At 46.8% G+C, this 22,432-nt stretch overlaps 1 protein-coding gene across 3 annotated transcripts in view; it reads right to left on the bottom strand.

Moving 5' to 3' along the window:
- Nucleotides 1-22,432, bottom strand: part of RALGPS2 (Ral GEF with PH domain and SH3 binding motif 2) — a 677,704-nt gene that overhangs the window by 584,765 nt on the left and 70,507 nt on the right. For 2 of the 3 annotated variants that reach the window (XM_030206437.1, XM_030206438.1), the window contains exon 3: nucleotides 15,978-16,052. The exons of the other annotated variant lie outside the window; for it this stretch is intronic. In XM_030206437.1, the coding sequence (XP_030062297.1) occupies nucleotides 15,978-16,052 (75 nt within the window). The remainder of the gene's footprint in view (nucleotides 1-15,977; nucleotides 16,053-22,432) is intronic. 3 annotated transcript variants of the gene reach the window in all.

Here is a 22,432-nt window from a genome sequence, read left to right as displayed (position 1 = left end):
TAATATTTTTAGACCAAATTACTGCACCCCCTAAACACCCACCTCCCCCATCCCCAAGAAACAAGATAAACAAATATGATAACCTCCCCCATCCAAGGCTACTACAACCTTATAAACTACAAATGAAGTGGTAAACATAATTAGCCTCACAGAGATCCCCAAATGTTCTCCCACTTTGCCAAGATTTACTCCGAATAGCAGTTGACTTCTCCATTCTTATAAATATATTCCAACTTGGCTCTCCATTGATGCACAGTGAACTGCATACCTTTCCCTACCACTACTAGTGTCAATGTAGCAGCATGCAAACAATGCCTTATCAAAATTATTTGACATACTGTCAAGCCTATGTACTAGAAAAATCCATGGATCCCAGGGGGCAAATAGCCCCATGAGCCAAACAATCTGAAACTGTAGAGTTCTTTGCTTTCATTACCTTGTCCACCCTCAGCACACCCTGACAGGCTTATTTGATTTGAAAATATGACCATTCTTATCGGGCGAGGCACCAAGAGTGGTAAGCAGATTAGGTCCATAGACAGGCTCCCCAAAAGGCATGGCCCCTTGGGTCTATGGAAGATAGCTGCTGCAGGCAGAAGACCAACCCCATCTTCCCTTCGGGTTGAGAACTCTGGTGTGAGCAACTACTAGGTCTTTGTTGACCAAACCCATAACCAGAGGTGAGAACCAGAAGGCAGAGGAATCCAAGAGGGAGACAAGTGCAGAGCACTCAAAGAAAGGCAAGACATGAGTAAGGCCAAGATCCAGCAAGGACTTGAGCAACATTAAAGATCTGCTGAACGACTCTGGAGGAAATCTCGCACCCTGTCAGAATTCACCCATTACAAATTCATGCTATCCTCCTTCCAGTCCTCCCTATTCCTTGCCAAACAGGAATATTATTCTCAATTAACTAATTCTCTTGGCTCCAACCCTCGTCGCCTCTTCGCCACCCTCAACTCCCTACGTAAAGTGCCCTCCGCTCCCACCCTCCCTCACTCTCTCCTCAAACACTAGCTGACTACTTCCGAGATAAAGTGCAGAAGATAAACCTTGAATTCACTTCCAAGCCTTCTCCTCCCTGTGACTTCTTAACCCATTCCCTCAACCAACCTAACCTGGCCTCCTTCTCCTCCTGTTCCTCTGATCCCATTCCCACCAATCTGCTTACCAACTTCTCTCCTACAGTTAACCCCTCAATCTGTCACATCCTCAACCTCTCTCTCTCCACTGCTACTGTCCCTGACACCTTCAAGCACGCTGTAGTCACACCACTTCTCAAAAAACCATCACTTGACTCCCACCTGTCCCTCCAATTACCGCCCCATCTCCCTTCTACCCTTCCTCTCCAAATTACTTGAACGCGCTGTCCACAGCCGCTGCCTTGATTTCCTCTCCTCTCAGGCCGTCCTCGATCCGCTTCAATCCAGCTTTCGCCCACTACACTCAACAGAAACAGCACTCTCTAAAGTCTGCAATGACCTGTTCCTTGCCAAATCCAAAGGTCACTATTCCATCCTTATCCTCCTCGACCTATCTGCCGCCTTTGACACCATCAATCATAATTTACTTCTTGACACACTGTCCTCATTCGGATTCCAGGGCTCCGTCCTCTCCTGGTTATCCTCGTATTTTTCCCAACGCACCTTCAGAGTATTTTCTAATGGCTCTTCTTCCACCCCCGTCCCGCTCTCTGTTGGGGTTCCTCAAGGATCTGTCCTTGGACCGCTTCTTTTCTCGATATACACCTCTTCCTTGGGCTCGCTGATCTCATCACATGGTTTCCAGTACCATCTCTATGCCGATGACACCCAGCTCTACCTCTCCACTCCCGACATCACAGTCGAAACCCAGGCCAAAGTTTCGGCCTGCCTTTCAGACATCGCCGCCTGGATGTCCAACCGGCATCTGAAACTGAACATGGCAAAGACTGAGCTCCTTGTCTTTCCACCCAAACCCTCCTCTCCTCTTCCCCCACTCTCCGTCTCTGTTGACAACGCCCTCATCCTCCCCGTCTCTTCAGCCCGCAATCTCGGAGTCATTTTCAACTCCTCCCTCTCCTTCTCTGCCCATATCCAGCAGACAGCTAAGACCTGTCGCTTCGTCCTCTATAATATTAGCAAAATTCGCCCATTCCTCTCTGAACAGACCACCCGAACCCTCGTCCACTCGCTCGTTACCTCTCGTCTTGACTATTGCAACCTTCTCCTTGCTGGTCTCCCGCATAGCCACCTATCTCCCCCTTCAATCTGTCCAAAATTCCGCCGCACGTCTTATCTATCGCGTGAACCGATACTCTCATATCACCCCTCTCCTCAAGTCGCTTCACTGGCTCCCGATCCGCTACCGTATACAGTTCAAGCTTCTCCTATTGACCTTCAAGTGCACTCAACCTGCAGCCCCCCATTACCTCTCTACCCTCCTCTCCCCGTATGTTCCCACCCGTAACCTCCGCTCTCAGGACAAATCACTCCTATCTGTACCCTTCTCCACCACCGCTAACTCCAGACTCCGCCCCTTCTGCCTCGCATCACCTTATGCCTGGAACAGACATCCCGAGCCCATACGCCATGCGCCCTCCCTGCCCATTTTCAAGTCCTTACTCAAAGCCCATCTCTTCTCCCTTGCTTTTGGCGCCTAACCACCTTCCCTATTCATGATACCTACACTGACTACATAGCTTGTTACCTTTAGATTGTAATCTCTCTTGAGCAGGGACTGTCCTTCCCCATGTTTAAACTTGTACAGCGCTGCGTAACCCTGGTAGCACTATAGAAATGCTAAGTAATAGTAGTAGTAGTAGTATCTAATGAGATGAGTAAGATCCAGCATGACTCAACCAGCCAAAGCACAAAACAAAACTGAGGTTTTTTTTTTTTTTGTTACATTTGTACCCCGCGCTTTCCTACTCATGGCAGGCTCTATGCGGCAGGCAATGGAGGGTTAAGTGACTTGCCCAGAGTCACAAGGAGCTGCCTGTGCCGGGAATCAAACTCAGTTCCTCAGTTCCCCAGGACCAAAGTCCACCACCCTAACCCACTAGGCCACTCCTCCACTCCAAGTATTGCAGACCAAGCTCTGACAAAGAACCCAAAACAATGACTGGTGTTATATAGGAATCCAAACAGGAATAAAATGACTTCTGGCAGAAGCAGCAGCCATGGTGTGAACCTACATGGTTAGCCTGCCTGGTGATGCACACTGACCTGAACTGGTAGGAAGTCACATCACCCCAGCAAAACTGCATCAGGAGCTGAGCCCCTGCAGGCTGGCAGCAGAATCTCAGAACCTAGGTGAAAGCTTCTTTTCAAAGTCTCTCTTGGCCTGCCTTATTTTTTTAAATATCTAATATCCCAATGCCTCTAGAAGGGATTGCATTGAAATCATTCCTTCAGTAGGTACTCAAGACAATTTAAATTCAAATATTGTGTGTATTTCCATTAGAGGCTGACTGAAAATGAATCCATGGACGAAATTTGCTACTCTGTTTCGGCCAGAACCATAGCCAAAACCAAAACTGTGGTGCCTCCCCTGACTGGGGACTGCTCCTGCCCATGCCAGTTCCAATCCCAAAATGACTGCCACTACCTCCCACGGCAATCTCACAAGGCTGCCACAGGAAGCCACGGCCGCCATTTTCACAACACAGCCCTGCTGACCTGAAGCAGGTTGGCCTGAAGAAAAACACATGAAAACAGAACAGGTTCTTGCGGGTTTGAAGGGGTGAAGCACTACAGGCACCAACCTAGCCCATACAGGTCCAGTGCAGGCCAGAGGAGCCCTTCTCAGAACCAAGCCAGAGAAAGTATGGTGGCGGACCACCGCTTCAAAGAGACCAATGCTGGATGGCCAGAACACAATCATCTGCAACCCAGAGAGATAGAGGAAAACAGCGTAACTGCAACTTTATTGATACAGAGGCAGGCGAGGAGTTTTGACTTGCTGACCTATAGGAGATTCAGAGAAATGTAAGCCTACCACTCTACAGGAGAGGGGAGTGCTGTAGCGTGAAATACAGGCAATATGCACAACTCCAAAGACAGGGGAGTGCTGTAGCGTGAAATACAGGCAATATGCACAACTCCAAAGACAGGGGAGTGCTGTAGCATGAAATACAGGCAATATGCGCAACGCCAAAGAAAGGGGAGTGCTTCAGCTTGAAATGCAAACAATATGTGCAACTCCAAAGAGAGGGGAGTGCTCTAGCGTGAAATACAGGCAATTTCTGCAACTCCAAAGAGAGAGGGGAGTGCTGTAGTGTGAAATACAGGCAATATGCACAACTCAAAAGAAAGAGGAGTGCTGTAGCATGAACTACAGGCAATATGTGCAACTCCAAAGAAAAGGGAGTGCTGTAGCATGAAATACAGGCAATATGTGCAACTCCAAAGAAAAGGGAGTGCTGTAGCATGAAATACAGGCAATATGTGCAACTCCAAAGAGAGACGAGTGCTGTAGTGTGAAATATAGGCAATATGCAAAACTCCAAAGAGACGGGAGTGCTGTAGCGTGAAATACAGCAATTTCTGCAACTCCGAAAAGAGGGGACTGCTGTAGCATGAAATACAGGCAATATGCACAACTCCAAAGAGAGTGGAATGCTTCAGGGTGAAATACAGGCAATTTCTGCAACTCTGAAGGAGACTGCTGTAGCCGAAATACAGAAGATGTCCAAAACTCAGCAGAGAGGAGACTGCTGTAGCTCCCAAACACAGGAGATGTCTGCATCCCAGAAGAGAAGAGACTGCAGAAGCTCTGAACTACTGGAGATGCCTGCGACTCATACGAGAGTAGACTGCTGTAGCTCTGCAATATAGGAGACATTTGCAACTCAGAAGAAAGAAGCATAATGGAGCTCTGAAAACAGGAGACCAAGACCACTGCCTCTCCAAAACGCAACAGTCAGTAACCTGAAAGAGAATGTTGCAGCTGCAAAAACAAGCCTGAGATGCCAGCAGAGTTGAAGAAGAGAGACTTCTGGAGCTGTGAACAAACAAGAGTTTAGAACTGGGAAGGGGATGAGACCTTCCTAATCAGGAAACTGTAAAAAAAAAAAAAAAAGAAAAAAAAACACGCAGTTGTAAAGGGCCTGCCAAAATACTAAACAGAAGATGTCCAAACCTCTGGGCAACTGCTAAAGCTATCACATTGTGCTGCTGTGACCTAGGGAACCTCAGAAGACCCAGACCGAGCCGGTCACCCTGAGAACCGGAATTGCAAGGAAGAAAATTTTCACAATCTGAACAGCTCAAGGATGCGAGCAGTCCAAAAGGGCCTGCATAATTAAGGACAGTGATGCAGCCACTGCCCATAGCAACTGAAAAAACTTAAATTCCCACAACAAAAACCCATGAAGAAAAAAATCACCCCAACTGAAGCTGAATCTAAAGGAGAAAACAAAGGAGCACTAGGGCTCCCCCTATAGAGCTGTTCAGGTGCACCTTTTTTTTTTTTTTTTTATAAGTAAGAAAGTAACACTTGGCAAAAATAGTCCAGTGTAAAGAAGACCAAGAGCTGAACCACCTAAAAGACCTGCCCAAAAGAGAAGCCTGTTAGTAGAAAAGGAGAGACTCCAAATGAAATACTGCAACACAAAGAGTACTGCAGGCAAGAAAATGCTGACCCTCACAGACACCGCATAGCTGCCGAAAAACAGAACATGGTGCCAAAAAACGGACATGAAAAGTGGAGAGCAAAATGAGAGTTCTCCAGAGCCAACAGCTGTCCCTCTAGTCTAGCTGGCTGGTGCATACAGAACCACTGAGAAATGTCGCAAGAAAACTTAATATAAGGTGTTTTTTTTTTGTTCGTTTGTTTTTTTTTTGGGGGGGAGGGGGGGCATTTTCACAAACCAAACCCAGAGTACGGAGTCTCTCCAAAACCCACACAGGCTATGGCACCACTGTACCCCCACCACCGGCAGGAGGCCAATTGAAGGAAGGAAAGCAGGGAATGGACCCAACACTACCAGGTTTCCACCAGCTCCAAAAAATGCATCACATCTCTAAATGTATCCTCTTTCCTTTGGTTGAAGTTATTGCTCACTCGACTGACTCCTAGAAGATCCCTCAGGTCAGGAGCTGACTGAGAAATATCAGATGGGAGCTGTGCGCACATCCACTATCCGCTGGAAACAATATACTGAGCGCAGGGACCTAGCAGGTGCAGATCATACAGAACTACTTTCTATATCTGTCTCCATCTGCTATTAGATGAGTATAACTACCCATTTGTCTGGACTGGTCTAGCAAGGACATAAAGGAAAAACACAAAGAAATTATTTAGGAGACAAGACTGCTTTTAGGGAAAAGGGAGCCCAGGCCACCAGAAGGAGATGGCAGAGGAGAGGATTTCAGAACCAACTAGGGGTTCAGCCCTAGGCTACAGAAAGCCAGCCTAGCTGTGGAAGCAAAGAACATGTACCACCATTGTTGGACATGATCATCAGATGCATGCTGCCAGGAAAGCCTAGTACCCCAGCAGGATAAAGTTAGCCTGACTGAAAGAAAGGCCATTTCATTTACGATATAAGTGGAAGAAGAACCCAGGGCAGAATCTTGGCCAAGAAGGCTGTGACAGTATTTGTTCACAGAATCCTAGAGGACGTGCAAATGAGAATGTTGGAGCCTCCTCACCATCTCAGTGACTATCAACAAGAAGGCTAATTCTATCTATCCACAAGGCTCACAGATTAAAGTAGCAGTTTCCCACCATTCTAGGTTGGTAGAATCCATTCTCCAAAGGGCCACAAGTTCCAAGAAGCGCGCTTTGGCTTTGACATTGTAGTCTTTTGGGAGAAAAGCGAAGATACATACCTGTAGCAGGTGTTCTCCGAGGACAGTAGGCTGATTGTTCTCACGACTGGGTCGACGCCCACGGCAGCCCAAAAACGGCAATTTTTCCCAAGCAAAAATAGACAAAGCTTTGCCAGAGCCTTCCAGAGCGCGGGGTGCACGCACCGCGCATGCGCGGCCATCTTCCCGCCTGTTGCGCGAGAGTCCCGCTTCAGTTATATCAAAAAGCAATAACAAGGTGAAGAACAACTCCAAAGGGGAGGTGGGAGGGTTTGTGAGAACAATCAGCCTGCTGTCCTCGGAGAACACCTGCTACAGGTATGTATCTTTGATTTCTCCAAGGACAAGCAGGCAGCTTGTTCTCACGACTGGGGTATCCCTAGCACCCAGGCTCACTCAAAACAACAAAGAAGGTCAATTGGGCCTCCCAACGGCAAGCACATAACTAAGATTGACCTAAAGCAGAAACATTTAACAGAGTGCAGCCTGGAACAGAATAAAAATGGGCCTAAGGGGGTGGAGATGGATTCTAAGCCCCGAACAGATTCTGCAGCACCAACTGCCCAAACCGACTGTCACGCCGGGTATCCTGCTGAAGACAGTAGTGAGATGTGAATGTGTGAAGACCACATTGCAGCTTTGCAAATCTCTTCAATAAAGGCTGACTTCAAGTGGGCCACCGACGCTACCATGGCTCTAACACTATGAGCCTTGACATGACCCTCAAGATTCAGCCCAGCTTGGGCATAAAAGTGAAGGAAATGCAATCTGCTAGCCAATTAGAAATGGTGTGTTTCCCGACTGCGACTCCCCTTCTGTTGGGATCAAAAGAAACAAACATTTGGGCGGACTGTCTGAAGGGGCTTGTCCGCTCCACATAAAAGGCCAATGCTCTTGCAGTCCAAGGTGTGTAACTGACGTTCAGCAGGGCGGGTAGGAGGACGGGGAAAAAATGTTGGCAGACAATTGACTGGTTCAGATGGAACTCCGACAACATCTTCGGCAAGAACTTAGGGTGAGTGTGGAGGACTACTCTGTTATGATAAAACTTGAGATAAGGAGCATGCACTACCAAGGCTTGAAGCTCACTGACCCTACGAGCTGAAGTAACAGCCACCAAGAAAATGACCTTCCAGGTCAAATACTTCAGATGGCAGGAATTCAGTGGCTCAAAAGGAGGCTTCATCAGCAGGGTGGGAACGACATTGAGATCCCATGACACTGGTGGAGGTTTGACAGGGGGCTTTGACAAAAGCAAACCTCTCATGAAGCGAACAACTAAAGGCTATCCAGAGATCGGTTTACCTTCCACACGACAATGAAAAGCACTAATTGTGCTAAGGTGAACGCTTACTGAGTTGGTCTTGAGACCAGACTCTGACAAGGGTAGAAGGTATTCAAGCAGGGTCTGTGTAGGACAAGAACGAGGATCTTGGGCCTTGCTATCACACCAGACGGCAAACCTCCTCCATTTGAAAAAGTAACACTTCTTCGTGGAATCTTTCCTGGAAGCAAACAAAACTCGGGAGACACCCTCAGAGAGACCCAAGGAAGCGAATTCTATGCTCTCAACATCCAGGCCGTGAGAGCCAGAGACTGGAGGTTGGGATGCAGAAGCGCCCCCTCGTTCTGAGTTATGAGGGTTGGAAAACACTCCAATCTCCACAGTTCTTCAGAGGACAACTCCAGAAGAAGAGGGAACAATCAGAATCATAATTCCACTGTCTTGCTTGAGTTTCAGCAAAGTCCCCACCAGAGGTATGGGAGGATATGGATACAGAAGGCCTGCTCCCCAATGAAGGAGAAAAGCATCCGACGCTAGTCTGTCGTGGGCCTGAAGTCTGGAACAGAACTGAGGGACCTTGTGATTGATCTGAGTGGCAAAAAGATCCACCGAGGGGGTGCCCCATGCTCGGAAGATCTTGCGAACCATGCCCGAGTTGAGCGACCACTCGTGAGGTTGCATAAACCTGTTCAATCTGTTGGCCAGACTGTTTACGCCTGCCAGATATGTGGCTTGAAGAACCATGCCATGACGGCAAGCCCAAAGCCACATCAGGACAGCTTCCCGACACAGAGGGCGAGATCCGGTGCCCCCCTGCTTGTTGATATAGTACATTGCAACCTGATTGTCTGTCTGAATTTGGATTATTTGATGGGACAGCCGATCTCTGAAAGCCTTTAGAGCGTTCCAGACCGCTCACAACTCCAGGAGATTGATCTGAAGACCTGTTTCCTGGAGGGACCAAAATCCTTGAGTGTGAAGCCCATCGACATGGGCTCCCCACCCCAGGAGGGATGCATCCATTGTCAGCACTTTTTGTGGCTGAGGAATTTGAAAGGGACGTCCCAAGGTCAAACTGGATCGAACTGTCCACCATAGCAGGGAATTGTGAAAATCGATGGACAGCTGGATTGTATCCTCTAGATCCCCTGCAGCTTGATACTACTGGGAAGCTAGGGTCCACTGAGCTGATCTCATGTGTAGACGTGCCATGGGAGTTACATGAACTGTGAAAGCCATGTGTCCCAGAAGTCTCAACATCTGCTGAGCTGTGATCTGCTGAGATGCTTGAACCTTGGAGACCAGAGACAGAAGGTTGTCTGCTTTTGGCTCGGGAAGATAGGCGTGAGCCGTCTGTGAGTTCAGCAGAGCTCCTATGAATTCTAGATTTTGAACTGGAAGAAAATGGGACTTTGGGTAATTTATAACAAACTCGAGAAGCTCCAGGAGTTGAATAGTCATCTGCATGGACTGTAGAGCTCCTGCCTCTGAGGTGTTCTTCACCAGCCAATCGTCGAGATAAGGGAACACATGCACTCCCCAGTCTGTGTAGCGATGCTGCAACTACTGCCAGGCATTTTGTAAAGACCCTGGGCACAGACGCCAGACCAAAGGGCAGCACACAATACTGGAAGTGCTGCGCTTCCAGACGAAATTGAAGATACTTCCTGTGAGCTGGAAGTATCGGGATGTGTGTATAAGCATCCTTTGTTCAGAGAGCATAGCCAATCATTCTCCTGAATCATGGGAAGAAGAGTGCCCAGGGAAACCATCCTGAACTTCTCTCGGACCAGGAATTTGTTCAGGGCCCTTAGGTCTAGGATGGGACGCATCCCCCCTGTTTACTTTTGCACAAGGAAGTACCTGGAATAGAATCCCAGCCCTTCTTGCCCTGGAGGAACGGGCTCGACCGCATTGGCGCTGAGAAGGGCGGAGAGTTCCTCTGCAAGTACCTGCCTGTGCTGGAAGCTGAAGGACTGAGCTCCCGGTGGGCAATTTGGAGGTGTGGAGATCAAATTGAGGGAGTATCCTAGCCGGACTATTTGAAGAACCCACCGATCGGAGGTTATGAGAGGCCACCGCTGGTGAAAAATTTTGATCTCCCTCCGACTGGTAGATTGTCCGGCACGGACACTTTTATGGCAGCTATGCTCAGCTGGAGCCCGTCAAAAGCCTGTCCCTTGCTTTTGTTGGGGAGCCACAGGGGCCTGGCCTTGATGCACGCTGTTGACGTGAACGAGCGCGTTGGGGATGAGCCTGAGACGGCTGTCGAGAAGGAGGATTGTACCTACGCCTATTATAGGCATAGGGAGCATTCTTCCATTCCCAGAAAAACCGTCTACCAATTGAGGTAGAGGCAGAAGGCGCCCGGCAAGAGAGATTGTCCATAGCGGTTTCCTGCTGGGTGATCTGATCGACCACCTGCTCGACTTTCTCGCCAAAAATGTTATTCCCCCCGGCAAGGGACATCCGCAATCCGCAGCTGGACTCGATTGTCCAGGTCAGAGGCATGCAGCCAAGAGAGTCTCCGCATCACTATACCTTGGGCAGCGGTTCTGGATGCAACATCAAAAGAGTCGTAAGCACCCCTGGACAGGAATTTACGACATGCCTTCAGCTGCCTGACCACCTCCTGAAAAGGCTTGGCCTGCTCCGGAGGGAGATCATCAACCAAGTCCGCCAGTTGCTTCACTGTGTTCCTCAAGTGAATGCTCGTGTAGAGCTGGTAGGATTGAATCTTGGGCACAAGCATAGAGGACTGGTAGGCCTTTCTCCCAAAAGAATTCAGGGTTCTAGATTCTCGTCCCGGGGGGGCCGAGGCAAAATCTCTAGAACTCCGGGCTCTCTCTCGAGCGGAATCCACAACCATAGAGTCATGAGGTAACTGCGACTTCATCAACTCAGGTTCTCCGTGAATCCGATATTGGGACTCAGCTTTTTTGGGAATGGTGGGATTACTTAAAGGTTTCATCCACTTCCTTAGAAGTGTCTCCTTAACGACACCATGCAAAGGAACTGTGGATGACTCCTTAGGTGGCGAAGGATAGTCAAGGACCTCAAGCATCTCAGTCCTGGACTCATCCTCAGATACCACAGGGAAGGGAATAGCCACAGACATTTCCCGCACAAATGAAGAGAAAAACAAACCAGCATATCAGTATTATTTATTTACTAGTAAAAAAGCCCCGTTTCTGATGCAATTGAAACGGGGGCTAGCAATGTTTTCTTCTGTGTGCATGTGGGAGTGTGTGTGTCCCTGCCCTCTGGCCTCTCTCCCCTCCCCCCTCTGAGTCCTTCACTGTTACAGAGGCAGCGATTTGATTTCGTGCTCTGCTGTTTTCCTTCACTGACTGTGTTACAGAGAGGGCGGGGCAGACACTCATAGGGAAACCGGATATCTCGCCCCCTTCACACTTCCGGCTGGAGGCTTCATAGAACGTTGGTGTTGCCTTTTATATAGAGAGATTTTTTATTTATTGCATTTGTATCCCACATTTTCCCACCTACTTGCGGACTCAGTGTGGCTTACAATACATTGTAAAATGATGGAAGTACAATTTGTTACAACTCAGTTATGGATTACATTGTGAGAGTTATGTGAAGACAAAGTCAAAGTATCGTTGGGAATAGGACAAAGGAAGAGAACAATGGAACAGTGGAGAGAGACAACAAGAACATTAGCAAGAGAACTTTTAGTATAACATTTTTCTGTGAGAAGGTATAAATGTGATTAAATTACGGGGGATGAGTATTCAGAAGAGAATGTATTGGTGTGTTTCTGAACATTGAGTGTGGGCCTCATGTGTTTTGATCCTTACAGTAAGTTTAATCAAAGAAATGAGTCTTCAGTAGTTTGCGGAAGTTGGTTAGTTCGTGGATCGCTTTCAAGTTGCGTGGTAGTGTATTCCAGAATTGCGTGCTTAAGTAAGAAAAGGTTGATGCGTGCAGCGCCTTGTATTTTAAGCCTTTGCAATTAGGGATGTGGAGGTTAAGGAAAGTTCGAGATGATCTTGTAGCGCTTCTGGGAGGTAGATCTATTAAGTCAGACATGTAGGCTGGGGCTTCACCGTGAATATTTTTGTGGACTAACGTGCATACTTTAAAAGTAATGCATTCCTTAAGTGGGAGCCAGTGTAGCTTCTCTCGTAAGGGTTTTGCACTTTCGTATTTTGGTTTTCCGAAGATGAGTCTGGCTGCTGTGTTCTGGGCTGTTTGAAGTTTCCTTAGTATTTGCTCTTTACAACCTGCATATAGTGAATTGCAATAATCCAGATGGCTGAGTACGAGGGATTGTACTAGGTTGCGAAAGACTGATCTTGGGAAGAAGTATAATATCCAAAAAACTTTATTGAAGATACCGTATATGAAACAATTGCCCGACACAGGCCGTGTTTCACCCAACAATAGGGCTGCGTCAGGGGCTGATCTGTACCTTTCTTAAATAAGAACAATCGCAAATTGCATGTCAGAACAAGGATAAAAGGAATTCTCTGCAAAAAACCAGCATAAGCAGCATAAAACAGCGTATTCTGTTACAGCGCCAGAAAATCGGTAATTGGACTGCTATCGATAGCAGTTCCATTACCGATTTTCTGGCGCTATAACAGAATACGCTGTTTTATGCTGCTTATACTGGTTTTTTGCAAAGAGAATTCCTTTTATCCTTGTTCTGACATGCAATTTGTGACCGTTCTTATTTAAGAAAGGTACAGATCAGCCCGACGCAGCCCTATTGTTGGGCGAAACACGGCCTGTGTCGGGCAATTGTTTCATATACGGTATCTTCAATAAAGTTTTTTGGATATTATACTGATATGCTGGTTTGTTTTCCACATTGGATTTTGCAGATCGTCTGCCTTGTTGTTTTCTGGGACCCCCAAATGAAGAGAAAGAAAGACTCTCCGGGGGAGAAAGCTTCCTTTCTGGCGAAGGAGTAGAATCAGAGGGAAGACCACAAGACTCCTTGGAAGAGAAATACCTGGGATCTTGCCCTTCATCCCATGAAGCATCCTCATCAGTATCAGACAAGAGTTCCTTAACTGCAGTCCGAAACCGGGCCCGTCTCGAAGCCGAAGAACCATGTCCTTGATGGCGATGCCAAGAAGTCAACTCCCATGCCGGCGGCGATGAACTTCCCTCCAGCGATGTCGACGGGGAGTCGACCTGGGTGGCAGCCGACGCCGATGCCGCAAGTGGTACCGGCGTTGGAGACCACACCACAGGCATAGAGCCAGCTGCTGCTTCCATCGACGGAGCCGTACCGGAGCAGACTGACGCAACCCCTCCAGAAGACCTGAAAGAATGGCTCGGATGCGCTCGTCTAGAGTCGCTGTCAAGCAAGGGTTGGTGCAGGAACCGGCGTCAGAACCTGTGGAGGTTCAGGAGGTGTTACCGGGCTGTCAGGAGACTGACACACCGACATGTCTTGTAAGGAGGGCAAGCGATCCTCACGGCGTCAGTGCTTCACGGGTGCCGAATCCTTTCACGCCTCAGAACTCCCGGTAGCGTGCGTGGAAAGAGATCGATGACGATGCTTCTTCGCCTTCGCTCAATGCATGTCATTGATACTCCTCGGTACCGACGAGGACGTGGAATCCACACATCTCCTCGGGGTCGGGTCCGAGAGTGGTCGGTCCCGTGGGCTCTGAACAGCAGGAAACTTCGAGACGGGTGGAGACCCACTCGACGGCTCACTGTTCTCAGCGTGTGGTGGTCTCCGGACAGCCATTACCTGCGTTCCTGAAGTCAATGCCATCCCGGTGCAGATGTCGACGTCGAGGAACCGGACGAAGCTCCGAAAAGACGGTCCCGAAGAGCTTGTCTCAACGCCTGTGTCTGCTTTCTCAAGCTAAGACACATCTTACATTCGTCTGGACGATGGTCAGGCCCAAGGCACTGAAGACACCACGCGTGGGGGTCGGTACCTGAGATCATCCGGTTGCACCGAGTACACATCTTGAAGTCGCTGGGGTCCTCAATGACATGGACGGAAAAATAGCGGCAGCGAAGTCAAAATTCTAGATGGTGCCAAAAGTAAGGGCACAAAAATGAGAAGCCGCGACGGAAGCAAAAGAAAACTTAGGACAAAAATTAGAAAATAAGGTAAATTTTTTTTAAATTTTGAAGGAAAGAAAGTATTCTAAAGTAAAAAGGGATGTAGAAAACAGAGCGAAGCTCAAAAAAACGAAGGCTCTTTCTTTGGGCCGAACGGAGAGAGACGGACAAGCAGCCACTCTCCAACCGCAGAAAAGAAAAAACTGAAGCGGGACTCTTGCGCGACAGGTAGGAAGATGGCCGCACATGCGCAGTGCACGCACCCCACGCTCTGGAAAGCTCTGGCAAAGCTTTGCCTATTTTTGCTTGGGAAAAATTGCCATTTTTGGGCTGCCGTGGGCGTCGACCCAGTCGTGAGCTCAGAGAAATGGGTATTACATTGTTTACTATTATCTCTTGAGCAATATATTTATCCTAATTATTTCCTACTTGCAGTTCATGATTATTTACAGAGTATTATTGGATTAAGGGTTATACATGTAGTACAGTGTACATTTTATTATTTATGTCTTTCAATAGATATATTTGTTTCCCTTAGACCACATTGTTCCTGTTTTTGAACCTATGGTCACTGACCTTTTGCTGGGTGTTGCATTTTATTTAAAGGTCAGTTCCTACTTTATTTTATTCTGATATTGTGATTTAATATTTCTTGTTTTCTATTTTGACTAGAAGACCTTTCAATATTTTATTACGTTATTTTGGTTAAATATTTTTTATAAAATACATTTTTCATTTTATTAATTATTTATACATGTAGCATCTTGTTATATTTTATTGTTATTTTATTAGACTCCTGATGCAGGCTACCAATCGAAACATGGTACTGTGTCGAGTCTTCACCAATAAACTGTTCCAAATCGACTGAAATCTCCTCGTTTGTCTCTAGATTACCTGGTCTATTTCTCACTTCTCTGGTTTTTTGCTGTTGTTTCCCCCCACCTCGGCTGATTTTTTTCACCATACCTTAAAAATCAAACAAAAAATTTTATGCGTTGTTTGAGCTCTCACCGGAAGCCAATGCAGCTTGACCAAAAGGGAAGTAACCTTATTATACTTTTTGCATTTAAATATCATTCTGGCAACTGTAGTTTGTAAGAGTTGGAGTTTAGGGCCCTGTTTACTAAGCCACGCTAAATGCTAGAGTCGCCCATATGTTCCTATGGTCGATTTAGCGTTTAGTGCATGCTAATCATTAGCGCTGCTTAGTAAACAAGACCCCTAGTTTGCAATTTTTCAGTAATGCCAATATAAATGGAATTACAGTAATTTAGTTGCGTCAATATTAAAAACTGAACCAACAATGCAAAATGCTCATTATGGAGGTAAGATTAAATCAGTCATAGCTGTTTAAGTTTTTTTTTTTTTTAAGTTTTTTTTTTTTTTTTTTTAATACTGCTTACAACAGCTGCGGTCCTTTTTTTTCTTAATTTGCTTTATATCCCTTGATAAGGGGATTAAAATTAAACCAGGCAAGGCGATTATAAAAGTTCCTTTGCTGGCTCAAACCTCGCCCCCTATTCAGCAAAAGATTCAGCACTATGCCACCAGGACCTTGACAGCCAGAGCCGGGGTAGTGAGCATTACAGAGGGGCAGAGTGGAGGAGCACCTACCTCACTGGGGCCCCACAGTCTCCGCCAACAATGTAAGATGAGTCTCAAACTGAGGCATAACCAGACCGGTTATTTTAGCTGGCCTACAGTTATTTTGGGTGAGCCTTACAAACCACCACCACCCCCCCTCCACCCCCTTGGCTTGCATCTCTCTCTCTCTCCTCCATCCCCGGATTCAGAATTTGCCCCCACTTGTGACCTGACAACTCCCTTTCCCCGGTGTACCTCACCATGTTTGTGGATGGCAGCAGCAATGCACATCCACTGTTTGCGCTGGTCACTGCAGGTTTCCCCTTTGCCACGTCCTGCCAGAGGAAACAAGAAGTAAAGTCAGTGAGAGTGGGACACAGCAGAGGGAAGCCTAGAGACCAGTGCAGGCAGTGGATGTGCGTTGCTGCTGCCGCTCACAAAATGTGGTGAGGTAGATAGGGAGTGAGCTGCCAGGCCGCAGACGGATCCGGGGAAGCAAGAGGAGCCAGGTGGCCACCCCAGTAGTGTGTTGGGGGACTAGACAGGGTGGGCCTGAGCCAAGAATGGGTGAGCTTGTGCCCACCCAGGCCCACCTGTAGCTACACCACTGGTTTCAGATGCCAGCTTTGCAGGCCTCACGTTGTGGGGGGGGGGGGGGGGGGGGGGAGACACGCTGGAAGAAAGCTTCTGTGCATGGAATGTTGCTACTAACTGGGTTTCTGCCAGGTACTTGTGACCTGGATTGGCCACTGTTTGAAACAGGATACTGGGCTACATGGATCCCTAGTCTGACCCACTATGGCTATTCTTATGTTCTTATGAGCTTAGGAGCAGTAGAGATATCTACCTCTCCTGTGACGGTAACTTTGGATGCAATTTGGAAAGCCTTGCAAGTTTTTACCTCCTCAGTAGATTTCTTTATAGTGGAGATTATCTCTTTAGTTTCAAAAATAGATGATTTATCTAAGGTGGTGGAAGGGATTAAGAATGATTGCTCTAGCCAATTCCGACAAGTTCATGATGATATTAAGAATCTCCAAGAGTTTAAGAATCTCCAAGAGTTTGTTAAAGTTAATTGTTCATATAAAAACTGAGCAGATGGAAAATTTTATTATGGTTTAACCTTCAGATACTGAATTTTGTCTACAGATATATTCAAAGAAGTATCTTACAGAGATTCTCAAGTTTTCTGCTGATGTTATTTCTCCATTAAATAAGATATTTTATATAACTGTTTCTTCAAAGAATTCCTAGGGAGGAAACATCAGAATGTGGTCAGGAAGGACAAATAGATCTTAATCTTTCAGTGATATTGGAGGAATCCATATCAGAAATAACTTCTAGAACTACTTTAGTAGCCTCTTTTGTTTTTGAGCAGAATTTTTCTGTTATGGAGAATTATTTTCAAAACTCTCAAGCCCTGTTGTACAGACCTCGGATATGGATATACCCCCAGATATTACAAAAGTCAAACAAGACTGAAGGCTTGAGACAAGAGATGCTTAATCTTGGAGCAACTTTTCTGTTAGCTTATCCTTGTAAATGTTTGGTGCTGTTTGGAGGATCTAAATATGTCCCCCCCCCCCCCCCCCCCCGGAACAGCTGAAAGCTTTCTTAGATTTGAAAATAATTGCTTAATGTAATAATAGGCTGGATTTATTAATAGCTGTAGATTTGTTGTGCTAAGCATTTCCTTGGTTATATTTTTTACTAGATTCTTCTTTTTGAATACTCCCTCCTTTTATAGTGGTCTAAGGAAGAAGAGGAAGTTGTTACTACATGTATAAGATTAATTTTTGCAGTTTTCTTTTGTTTCTGTAACAAGTGGATACTTGTGAATTGTATTATAAAATTGCAAAAACTAAAAATACAAAAAGTAGCCCCCACCCCCCAGGACTACCTTACAATCCTTGGTGGTCTAGTAGTGTAGTCAAGGCAGGAGCGATGTCCCAGTCGAAGCAGATATTCTGAGAGCAGAGTCGGAATGGTAAGGAGTAACTGGGATCACTTCTGCCCCAGCTACACTGCTAGACCACCAGAAACTGCAAGATAGGCACAGGGGGCCTACAGGTGGGGGGAAGGAGGAAATGAGACAATGCACAAATTTTTGGCTTCTATGGATAATACATGATCATTTCTGGCTCTAGGGGAAATATTTATTCTCAAATTTCATTGTTCTGTAATTTATAGTGGTAATAATTAGTTGTTTTCGGACCCTAAACAGCTCAGATTTTCTTGTTGTTAAGGGAATTGGTTCAGTGACTTGAGTTTTTCCATAATGTTAGCCTTAACCAGCTGCTGTCTGCTCATTATACTTCTCTGTTTAAATGCTTTATTTTTGATCTCCTTGTTCTTGGTTCCTGAATTGTAGGCTAAAGTTAATATTGTGGAACTGGTAAGGAGAAATTAGATCTTACCTGCTAATTTACTTTCCTTTAGTCGCTCCAGACCGGTCCAGGAACTGAGTGGTGGGCTGTATACTCCTTCCTTCCCGCAGGTGGAGACTGAGAATTCTGACTCTAGAGAGCCAATAAGAGCCCTGGCCAACTAGCCCTAGATTCAGTATCAAAGTAACAAAGCAATAGAAGAAAAGCTAGAAACTCGTTCTGTGCCACCTGGAAATTAAGCAGCCATACTATGTAAGTTATAATTCAACAAAGGCAAAATCTCGACACCGCTGTGTCGGACAGCCCAGGAATAAATAGGAGAAAACATTGCCCTTTCTTGTAAGGGAACTTTGCTTATAGGAACAGGAATTAAGATAATAGAACAACAAACCGCAAAACAGCTCTGAAAATAAAACAAAACCGAATTAATAATACAGAACTATGGGAGGGATCTGGACCGGTCCGGAGGGACTAAAGGAAAGTAAATTAGCAGGTAAGATCTAATTTCTCCTTCCTTAGCATCCCTCCGGACCCGTCCAGGAATGGACTGGTGGGAAGTAACAACGCAGTAAATCTAAGGGAGGGACCCCAGCAAACCTGCCGTAAGCACCCTTGTCCCGAAAATTGCTTCCTGACTGCACTGCACATCTAATCTTTAATGCTTCGAAAAGGAATGCAAGGAAGACAACGTTGCCGCTTTACAAATGTCCAAAGGAGGAACCAAAAAACGTTTCGCCCAAGAAGCTTCTTGCCCTCTAGTAGAATGAGCCTTGATTCCTTGAGCAACTTGTTTACCTGAAAGAAGACAAGCGGATTCTATAGTTTCCTTCAACCACCTAGATAGAGTTGGCTTAGAAGCCGCCAGACCTTTATGGAATCCCCCAATAAGGAGAAACAGACGGTCTGAACGCCTGAAAGCTTCCGAAACTTTCAAATACTGCCTAAGAACCCTTCTGACATCCAGAAAACACAGTCTGCGCTGTTCGTCCGAACCTGAGGAAGAACCTAAAAAACTGGCAAAACCACCGACTGAGAGACATGAAAACGGGAGACTACCTTAGGGAGAAAAGGAAGGAACCGGACGTAAAATCACATGCTCCTTAGAAAACTGCAAAAATGGCGACCTAAAGGAAAGAGCCTGTAACTCTGAGACATGTCTGGCCGAGGCAATGGCCACCAAAAACACTGTCTTGAGCATTAAATCCTTAAGAGAACAATCAGCTAAAGGCTCAAATGGAGGTTTAGTAAGGGCCGATAAAACCAGATTAAGGTCCCAAGCCGGAAAAATAGTTCTCGAAGGGGACCACAAGAAACCTACCTCTTTCAAAAAATGAGAAACATCTGGAAGGCTAGCCAAGGACTTACCCTGAATGCGACCTCTAAAACACAATAAAGCCGAGACTTGAACCTTAAGGGGAGCAAGAACTAAGCCCTTATCAAATCCGTGCTGTAGAAAATCCAACAATTCTGGAACCAAGGCCCGTAAAGGAGAGACATATCAATCAGCACACCAGGCCTCAAAGATCCGCCAAACTCTAACATAATTCAGAGAAGTCGAACAACGACAAGAACACAGCATAGTGGAAATGACCTTCGAAGAGTAACCCCTCTTTATCAATCGCGCCCTCTCAAGAGCCAACCCTTAAGACAAAATCGAGCCGGGTCTGGATGAAGAATCGGCCCCTGAACGAGGAGACCGAGGAGATACAGCAACCGGAGAGGAGGAGCCGCAAGAAGACGCAAAAGATCCGCATACCATGGTCTGCGAGGCCAATCCAGAGCTACAAATATCACCCTTCCAGCGTGATCCTCGATGTGCTGAATAAGTCTGCCGAGGATAGGCCACGGAAGAAACACATAGAGAAGACCCGGAGGCCAAGGTTGAAGAACAGCATCCACTCCTTCCGCTCGAGGATCTTTTCTGCGACTGAAAATGACGACTTACCTTGGAGTTGACATGAGTGGCTAAGAAATCCATGACTGGCCACCCCCACTGATCTATCATCATCGGAAAGGCTTGCGGTCTGAGAGCCCATTCTCCGGGGTCTAGGAGATGTCAACTGAGAAAATCTGCTTGTACGTTTTCCGTTCCTGCCATGTGCAACGCCGAGAGAGCGACCAAATGAGTCTCTGCCCATGACATGAGACTCGATGATTCTAGATGTAATAACCGACTCCTCTTTCCTCCCTGCCAGTTGACATATGCCACCGCTGTCGCATTGTCGGACAGAATGCGAACCGACCTGCCCTTTATGTGGGAAGAAAATGCCTCCAGAGCTAATCTGATCACCCTGGTTTCCAGAAGGTTGATTGACAATACCGCTTCCGAAGGAGACCATAGACCTTGCGCAAATAGACCCAATGAGCGCCCCAGCCCTTGAGACTGGCATCAATAGTTATTACTGTCCAGCTTGGTGGGTCCAATGGCATGCCCTTGTTCAGACTAGACGTCCTCAACCACCAAAACAAGCTGCTGCGCTCCAGCATCCACAGAGGCAACTTCACATGCAACGAATCAGTCTGTGGAGACCACCTGGACAGGAGAGACGCTTGAAGAGATCTTGTGTGTGCTCTGGTCCAAGGCACCGCCTCTATTGTCGCTGACATGGAGCCCAATACCTGCAAAAAATCCCGAGCACACGGAATCTGCTTGCACAACAAGTTTCGAACTTGAGACTGGATCTTGAGAATTCTCGCCGGAGGAAGAAATATACGTCCCCATGCCGTGTCGCACAAAACCCCCAAATACTCTAGGGTTTGAGACGGCACTAACCGACTCTTGACTGAATTGACTACCCATCCTAGGGATTCTAGAAACTGTACTACTCGGTTCGTGACATGAAGACTCTCTTGTAAGATTTTGCCCAAATCAACCAATCATCCAGATAAGGGTGAACTAAAATCCCTTCTTTCCTGAGAGCTGCTGCGACCACCACCATGACTTTGGTGAACATACGAGGAGCCGTGGCCAAACCGAAGGGAAGCTCCCGAAACTAAAAATGCTGACCCAGCATCGCAAAACGAAGAAAACGCTGATGCCCCTGTTGAATCGGAATATGCAGGTAGGCCTCCACCAAATCTAGAGCTGTCAAAAATTCTCCCGTGTGGACAGCTAGTATCACCGAGCGTAGAGTTTCCATTCGAAATCTGGGAACCTTGAGTGCTCGATTGACTGCTTTGAGGTCTAAAATCGGCCGAAAAGAACCTTCTTTCTTTGGAACTACAAAATAAATGGAGTAACGGCCTAGCCTGACCTCTGACAGAGGAACCGGGCAAACAGCCTGCAGTTGAATAAGTCTTAATAAAGTGTCCCGAACCGCTCTTGCCTTCAGACGAGACCGGCAAGGAGACTCTAGAAAGGCATCGGAAAGAGGACGAGCAAATTCTAAAGAGTACCCTTCTCGAATAACTTCTAAGACCCATTGATCTGAAGTAATTTGGGCCCACCTCTGAAAGAACAGAGCTAAACGAGCACCTACCGGAATCAGAGGAGAGGCCCCTTCATTGGCCTAGACGGGATGGGGATTGAAAAGAAGAGCTGGCGTCTCTACCTCCTCGACGGAGCCCACAAAAGGACTGGTTCCTCTGGATGAAACAAGACCGCTGCGGCTGAACACTTCTGACTGAGCGAAAACGACGGAAATCCCGTCCTCGCCTACAGCTAAAACCAGAAAAGCGCTGAGTCGTTCTAGGATGATCTTCCGGCAGACGAGAAACCTTGGTATCACCCAAACTATGGGCCAATTTATCTAACTCCAGCCCAAACAAAAAGGAACCTCAAAACAGGAACTTACTTAACTTAGACTTAGAAGCAGCATCCGCCGACTAACCTCTTGAGCCACAGAGAACGTCGAGCTGCCACTGAAAGGGCCATGGATTTAGAAGATGCCCTCAGTAAGTCATAGAAAGCATATGCTAAAAAAGCAGAGCCCGTCTCAATCTTGGCCACTTCCGCGTCAATTGAAGTCAAATCATCAGAAGACCTGTCTAAAACTTGTTTAGCCCACCAAAAGCATGCTCTAGCTATTAAGGAGCCACAGATAGCCGCCTACACAGCCAGAGAGGAGACGTCAAAACACGTTTTCAAAAGGGCCTCCAACCTCCGATCCTGAACATCCCAAAGAGCAGTACCACCGTCTACTGGTACTGTATTGCACTTAGTAACCGCAGACACTACAGAATCCACCACAGGCACCTTCAGGAGAGATTTGTCTAAGTCTGGAAGAGGATAAAGACGTACCATGGATCTTGCTTGTCTAGAGGGAGAGTCCGGGAAATCCCACTGAGTCTGGATGATATCCCTAATATCCTGGTGAATAGGAAAAGTT

This window comes from Microcaecilia unicolor, chromosome 6 (genome assembly GCF_901765095.1).
Source record: "Microcaecilia unicolor chromosome 6, aMicUni1.1, whole genome shotgun sequence".
Classification (NCBI taxonomy): Eukaryota; Metazoa; Chordata; class Amphibia; order Gymnophiona; family Siphonopidae; genus Microcaecilia; species Microcaecilia unicolor.
This window is presented reverse-complemented; position numbering and strand designations above follow the sequence as displayed.